Raw genomic sequence first — 8,250 nt, forward strand, 5'->3', positions numbered from 1 at the left:
CCAGGTTGCAGAATGTGTTCTCGTACCCTGCGGTCATAGCGGATCTTGTTTCGTGTCCCTGCTCAACCAGAAGCTTGATCAGCCAATCCGTAAGCCCTTTTCAATTCTTCCTTTAACTGGGACACATATTTCATATAAGTCTTCCAAGATGAATGGTCGGGTGACGCTCCAAAGCTGATATCCACTGGTAGCCTAGCTTCTCTCCCAAACATGAGGAAGTAAGGGGAGTACCCCGTCGACTCATTCTTTGTACAATTGTAAGCATGGACCAACTGACTTATATGACGGCTCCAGCGTCCCTTTTGCTTGGTGTCCAAAGTACCCAACATATTGAGAAGGGTGCGGTTGAACCTCTCCGGTTGAGGATCCCCTTGTGGGTGGAAAGGGGTGGTTCTAGACTTCTTGATCCCACATATCTCACACAGCTCTTTGATCAGTCGACTCTCAAAATCTCTTCCTTGGTCAGTATGGATGCGAGCTGGCAATCCGTAGTGTACAAAGAATTTTTCCCACAATGTTTTTGCGACAGTGACTGCCCTCTGGTCTTTAGTGCAGTAGGCCTGTGCATAGCGGGTGAAATGATCAGTGACTACTAGGACGTTGCAGATGTTGCCCTCATCTGGCTCAATGGAGAGGAAATCAATACACACTAAATCCATCGGACCATCGCTGTTGATGTTCACCAAAGGCGCTGATCGAGTTGGCAAAGTTTTCCTCAGGACACACCGAGCACATGACTTGCAATAACCCTCGATGTCCGCTTCCATTCTCGGCCAGTAAAATCTGTCCGCAACAAGACCAGTTGTCTTCTCAATTCCAAGGTGTCCATGTTCATCATGTAAAGCTTTCATGACCATATTCCGAAACTGAGTGGGTAGAACCAGCTGTCTTCGGACCTCTCCATTTTGACGTTTAACCTCCCGGTAGAGCAGGCCAGCTCTCACAACTAGATGTTCCAACTGACGAGCTAGTAAAATGGACTCCTCGGTCTTCAGTGCATTTCTTTCAGGCCTCCTTGTTCTTTTCACACACCATCGAACCACTCCCACAGAAGGATCTTCTTGTTGGGCCTTTTCCATTTGGTTTCGGGTCAGTTGAGGCAAGGAGTCTGTGTTCACCCTAATCAACTTGCAAAACAAAGGTGGCAGAGCTTTCTCAGACACTCCTAGGAATTTTGCACATCCCTTGAGAGGAATAGTGGCAGCTTGATGCTTGTGACATAGAGCTTTCACTTCTGGAGCAGGTAATTCTAACCAAGCTTCTTCCTCTTCATTCAGCGACTGCCTGGGCAGGCGGGAAAGGGCGTCAGCATCAATGTTTGTGGTTCCTCGCCTATACTTTAAGCTGAATTCATATACAGCTAATGCTGCAAGCCATCTGTGCCCAGTCGCATCAAGCTTAGCTGTGGTCTTCACGTAAGTCAGGGGATTGTTGTCGGTGTGAACTTCAAACTGTACCCCATACAGATAATCATGGAGCTTGTCCACCACTGCCCATTTCAATGCCAGGAACTCTAGTTTGTGAGCCGGGTAATTGCGCTCACTGGGGGTTAATCCTCGACTGATGTAGTAGACTGGCCGCAGAATTCCACCATGCTCCTGGTACAGAACTGCTCCAAGGCCTTCAAAGGATGCATCCACATGCAGCACATACTTCTTGTTAGGGTCTGCATAGGCTAACACCGGAGCCTGGGTTAGGCAGGACTTCAGCTTCTCAAAAGCATCATCACACGCAGGTGTCCATCTCTCTCCAAATGGTTCATTAACCTTGAAAAAGGTCTTCCCTTTCACCTTCATGGTATGCAAGTTCTTTCTGGGAGGTGGATATCCCTGGGTGAGAGCAGTTAGAGGCTTGGCAATCTTTGAGTACTGTGGTACAAATCTTCTGTAGTACCCACAAAATCCTAGAAAGGACCTAAGCTCCCCCAACTTGGTGGGTTTGGGCCAGTTAACAACAGCTTCCACTTTAGCTGGATCAGTAGAGATCCCCTCCCGGCTGACAATGTGTCCCACATACTTCACGGCCTTTTGGCAGAACCGACATTTTTCAAGGGACAATTTCAGCCCAGCTTTCTTCAATCTGTCCAACACCTTGAATAGCCTCTGGTTGTGTTCTTCTAGGGTTTGTCCAAACACGATCAGATCATCCAGGTAGACCAATACCTCCCGAAAATTCATGTCTCCCATCACCTGATCCATGCACCTTTGGAACGTTGCAGGTGCGCCAGTAACTCCTTGAGGCATTCTTTGGAACTGGAAGAATCCAATGGGACAAATGAAAGCCGTCTTCTCTTGATCCTCCTTATTCATGGGTATCTGGTAATAGCCACTTCGGAGATCCAGCACGGAAAACCACTGGCTGCCCTGTAAGCAATCTAGAGCTTCATCAATCCTGGGGACTGTATACTGATCAGGGACTGTGCGCCGATTCAGAGTATGGTAGTCCACACACATCCGAATATCCCCATTTTTCTTGCGGGCAATAACAATGGGAGAAGCATATGGGCTATTGGACTCTATGATGACTCCTGCATCTAGTAGGCCTCGTAAGTGCTGCCTGACGTCTTCAATATCTGCAGGAGCTAGCCTTCGAGACCTCTCTCGGAAAGGCTTCTCATCCGTCAGCCTAATGCGATGCTCCACTCCCTGCGCCAGGCCCAGATCCCAGTCACCTAGGGAGAATGCTTCTCTACGTTCCATCATGCCTTTTATTAGTGACTCCTTTTCATATTTCTTCAGGTCACTACCTTCAAAACAGGGATCAAAACATTCCTGATGTAGCTCCCTCCTTTCTTCCTCCTTTCTAATATAAGCAGCCAGACAAGCTGGGTGAATAGTGAGGGTCTGTGAATAGTTATCACCACCAATTTCTCGGCACCACTGGGCTAATGTACGGAAAATGTTGGCATTTGTTCCTACTATGACCGGTATGGATCTCTGGTCTCCTTCCGCCTCCGGACAGACCAGTGCTATGATGGGTATTTCTTTCTCCACTCCAGCAACTGTCTTTGGAAAGCGTAGCATAACAGACACATATCCTCTGTAAGGGTAGCTATGTTCACTCAAACCCCAAACAACAAGTCCAGACAATGGCTGAAGGGGCACCCCTGAGAGGTATTTCTTGTACCATTTTTCAAAGATGATAGACACTTGAGACCCGCTGTCCAGCAGCACAGTGCAGGGTTGGCCATTAATACTAGCTGGAACATGTGGGGCTGGTCCAACCAAGTCTTTCGGAAATTGTCCCGGTTGAGCGGCAGTGGATGGAGTGGTGGGGCAAGCATTTGACCTTGAATGGGGGTCAGTATGGGACTCTACTGACCCCCTTCCCCGTTTCCCGACAGCTTGTTTTCGTAATGGGAAAGAGACTTCTTAGGACTCCACCTGTTTGGACATCGCCGAGCAACATGGCTGGGATCCCCACAAACATAACATCCCTCTGTCTCTCGGTCTCCATCTCTTTGTCGATCCTGACTGGTGCTTCTAGTGGATCGTGGTTGTCTCTCATGGGATGTAGTGGGAACCTGTTTCAACCTCTCAACTTCTTTTGTATGGCTTTTTAGGAGTTGAGAAATTTGTTCTGCTTGCTTCTCAATGATTTTGAGAAGCTCCTCCTCTCGGCTTGGCTCAGCCTTTAGAGTAGCAGCAGTGACTCTTTTGGATGTTTGCTCTCGGGCTGCCATAATAGCTTCTTCCTGTCTGACTTCTTTCAGCAACAGATGGAAGGAAGGAGGAACCTTCTCTTTGTCGCAGCACCTTAGTCTTTGAGCAGTGGGATCATTGGTGAGAGCACCTCGCAGTACTTGATCCAAACGGTACCGGTCCACATCTTGAGAACTGAGCCCGCCTTTGGACACAATTCTGTGCACTAGTTTGTCCAGTCGGTAAAGATAGTCAGATAATTTCTCACCCGGTTCCTGGTAAGTGGTGCGGAGCTTATAAAGAAGGTCTGTTGCATCTTCTGGAGTCCCAAAAGCATCCTCAAGAGCAGCCATATAGTCTTGAAAAGTTGCATTAGGATCACTTCGCCAAGCAGCCTGCACTACCTCCATAGCTGGACCCTTCAAACTCTCCACTATTCTCTGCTTCTTTACTGCATCCGTGCACTGCCGCTCTTGCAGGTACTGCAGGGACACATCTCTCCATGTGTCATACCCCTCTTCACCAGCTGGGATTGGAGTGATACCTGAGAAAGTCCTCAAACGGCGATAGCTGGACTCTGGCTGAATCTTTGCAAACTGACTCACTAACCTTTCCATAGCTGCTACCAGCATGTCAGCAGAAGCTGGTGTTTCTTCAGATCTGGCTGATAGTGGGGTAGGAGGTAAACATCTACTAGGCCTCCTATGCTGTGTGTTTGGATCCTGTTGCCCAATCACTGCAGGCCTCATAGGCCATATGATTTTCCATTGCCTACCATGTCCTGGCGGCACAGCTATAACTGATGCAAAGTATTCTCTTTCCAAAATCTTATCAGTTGCTATTAATGCTGCTGGGAATGGTGTATCTTCATCACCCCTGCGATCAACCACCTTTGCATGGGTGACACCAGGAAGTTCATTCACTATCTGCAGTATCTCATCATCAGATGCATGAAAGAATTTACCACACAAGGCAAAACTTTTTTCATCACCAATGCACATCTCCTCACACCATGTGGACACTTCTCTCTCTGTTAAAGTCTCCATGGCAACTGTTTTGTTTGTTCAATCTCAGCAGTGCCTCCACTGTAACACCCCTTCAGGCCTACCTCTGCTGGAAGGGTGTATGGCGACTTCAAACTCAATATGGCGCAGTGCCTCCACCCGAATCTTGCTTGAAGCTCTGTAGGTAAGCAGGAGGGCTTTCCTCTTCTGCCAGGGGTTGACTCGGGAAACCCCTGCCTAAGCTTAACACACACTCACAATAGGTAAGGGTAAAACAACTTGGCAGGTTTATTGTGAGGGAAGGAATTAGGGATGAGCCAAGTGCAATGAATGCAAACAGGGAAAAACATAAACAGGAATAAAATATTTACAAAGGCAGATTTTCTACTAAAATGTACTGCTAGTGGCAATAAAGGGTAACTGCACTCCCCAGGCCTGGTTGGGATAATGGTGCAGAGGGGTCCCTTTAACTAAGGAGCTCTGTGAGCAACAGAGGGGATAAATCAGAACACAACAGAAATGACACCTGTCACTATCACACACTCTGCAGATGACAACACACTCTCTCTACCTGCACAGATTACACTATTATGCTGCAGCTATGCATATTACACAGTCCAATCGTTGGGGCCCAGTTGCCGCGGACGTTGGCGCGCTTTCTGCAACGTTGGTGCACTTAATACTTTCAGCACTCCTGCAAACTCCTTACTAACAATAAAGTCTACTCACAACTCTGAGTAACTGCACCCAGGCTTCTGCTTGTGGCTGGGACCAGGCACATGGATGGTAATGGAGGGACAGGCAGGAACCTCCTGTGTGGTGGATGTGGAGACCTCCTGGGGATCAGGCTGTGGTGCAGAGGTGGAGCTCCTCCAGCAGGTCCTCTTCTCCTCTGGGGCTGAGCTGCTGGGCTGTCTCTAGTCCTCTGCTGTGTCACTCTCAGTGCAGGACTCTCTACACTCTGCCATGTGCTGTCAGTCCTCTCTGCTGCACATGAGGTCTCTCTCCCTTCTCCTCCCCACAATCCCTTGTTTTTCCCATCAGCCCTTTCTCCAGCAACTCCTCCTATCAGTGTCAGTGGCACAGAGCAGCAGTGATTGCTGGGAGATGTAGTCCAGTCTGCTCCTGAGGAGTAGGTGCTGCTAGCTGCTGGTCTTAACCCCTGCTGCCCAGCAATTACATTGTCCTGTTCACATGTTGTGCTCTTAGCAGGGGTTACAACTGTATATACAATAATACATTTGGAGGAATTTTATGTATATATAGGAACACTCGACTTACAGACAAGCCCTACAAATAGACCTCTTTGTCCATTGTGATCTCTTGTGATGCTCTCTGGATACTGTTAATTTACTGAACTTACTCAATTTTACTGGAGGGCTCTAGGCACCCTAGTCTAACACTGTAGGTACTAACACGTGCATACCAACAATAACACAGCCTCATACTTTGAAGATTTTCTGTTTAGCTGTCTCTGGTCAAAGTCAGTGGCGTAACTAGAAGCTAACGAGCCCCAGTGCAAAGCCTGTGCCAGACCCCCCACTAAAGTGTATAGTTTACAGTACTCGTCTTCTCATGTGGGAAAGTGACACCTTATGGGCCCCCTTAGCATGTTGGGCCCGGTTGCGACCACACCCTCTGCTCCCCATCAAGTTACTCCCCTATTCAAAGTCACTAATTTCCAAACACTTAGGCCTCATGCACACGGCCAATGTTTAAAAATCAGTGGATAGCACAAAGACAAAATAAATGTATGGGTCTCCTGTTAGTGAGCCTACTGCCCAAGCCACAAAAAAGCAGGTCCTATTCCTTCCTGTGTTTACTCAGGCAGTTCCTTCTACTCTCATCAGAGTGTGAAGGCACCTAAAATATCATTCACACAAAAGCTGCAAACAACAAACCTAGGATCCATTGTTTTCAGCTAAAAAAGCACGTAAATGTTCCAATGTAGATAGGGTAACCCGTTTTTTTTGTTTCTGACCGTTTAGCTTCATTTATTGATGCCTCACTTGTTTCACAGGTGCTATTGTCACAAGATAATCCATGTTCTTCACTGTACCTGTCGTTGCTTTTAGCATTATGGTATGTAACTATTTCTGAATGTTATTGTGTTAGAAAAATGTGATTATATAATGATAGAAGAAAATGTACGGCACATCAATTCTGTAGCTCAGAACAAAACAGGATGAATCCATAATTTTTTTTATAATTGTCATTATTCATAACTCGGCGTGTTAATTGTGGACATTAGTCACAGGGATTGAAGGCGAACTGTGCCTCCGCGCTGTTACTCAGTGCAGTCTGGATACTTTGTAATGCCCAGAATGTATCATGAATCCACACATGTGCACTCCCACAAATCCACCCACAACCAAATCGTATGCATCATATTCTGCAGCTCAACAAAAAATAAAACAGGCTTTTTATTCTAGAGCCACACAATCACATCAAGACATGGATGGCATCAGAATAGAAAGTACAGGTGGAACATATCCTTTCTTAAAGTGATACTTCATCTCTCAGCACATGTATATTATGCAGATTCTGGAGTAATCCTACAAGCCCCACTTGTTGTCTGCAATAGTAACAGCCACCATAGTGAAAACTCTAGGGTTGTGTTTTGAGATAAGGTATAACGGTAAAGAAAGCTATCGTGGTGTAGAAAGTCATGTTAGAAATTTCTATTTTCGTTTTTTGGTTTACTGCTAATGAAAACCACAGTTCTGCTTGTTTTTTGGCACACCTTAGTAAGTAGTAACCATATCAGAATCACATTTCAAAAAGCTTAAATAATGATGAAGAGTAATGTCACATGACAGATAATAAACACAGTGGGCAGATTTATCAAGAGGTCTGAAAGTCAGAATATTTCTAGTTGTCCATGGCAAGCAATCACAGCTCAGCTTTCATTTTACCAGTGCTCATGAATATGTTAAAGGGGAGCTGTGATTGATTGCCATGGGCAACTAGAAATATTCTGACTTTCAGACAGCTTGATAAATCTGCCCCAGTGATGTCACATTGCACAGATAATCATTGCAGTTTCTGTGAGACCCTATATCGTGCCCCTTTTTGTGGCCCAGTACACTGTGTAATTCCCAATTGTTGTTGCCCCCACACTGTATTATGCTCCCTTCCTGTTGACCCAACAATGTATCATGCCCCCTGTGGTCCCCTTATAGTAACCCCCAACTATTATTTCTTGTAGCCCCTTATTTGTAATGCAACTCCTTTTTAAAGGCCACTATTGATAAAGTCTCTCCTTATAAAGCCCCCCCCCCCATACTTTTAAGTACCCCTTTTCTGGAGATTGTATTCTATGTAGCCCTCTTTTCATGATGACTTCCTCTATGTAGTGCCCTTTCCTGTAGAACCCCCCATTAATTTCCCCCATTTTATAATATGCACAATTGACTACCCCTCCAAAACCCTGCTGTTACACTTCTTCCATCTAACTACAATATTCTTCTATCTTATTATCTGTATACCTACTATGTATCCTATTCATCTGTCACTTTTTAATATATATGTCTCCAGTGCAAGATTTAGCGCTTCATAGATCCTGGACCGTTCACAGATCCCATTTTAATATGATGTAAGGCAAC

At 46.0% G+C, this 8,250-nt stretch overlaps 1 protein-coding gene across 1 annotated transcript; it reads right to left on the minus strand.

Annotated features, from left to right (window-relative positions):
* Nucleotides 1-3,313: 3,313 nt before the first annotated feature.
* Nucleotides 3,314-4,687, minus strand: LOC140128454 (paraneoplastic antigen Ma1 homolog). Its single transcript, XM_072150159.1, has one exon. It carries the CDS (start codon nt 4,685-4,687, stop codon nt 3,314-3,316), a length of 1,374 nt encoding a protein of 457 aa, XP_072006260.1.
* Nucleotides 4,688-8,250: the final 3,563 nt, after the last annotated feature.

Source organism: Engystomops pustulosus, chromosome 4 (genome assembly GCF_040894005.1).
Source record: "Engystomops pustulosus chromosome 4, aEngPut4.maternal, whole genome shotgun sequence".
Lineage (NCBI taxonomy): Eukaryota > Metazoa > Chordata > Amphibia > Anura > Leptodactylidae > Engystomops > Engystomops pustulosus.

What these genes read in the sequence shown, in the direction of transcription:
- LOC140128454 (XM_072150159.1), bottom strand. Translation starts at nt 4,687, where the DNA reads ATGGAGACTTTAACAGAGAGAGAAGTGTCCACATGGTGTGAGGAGATG.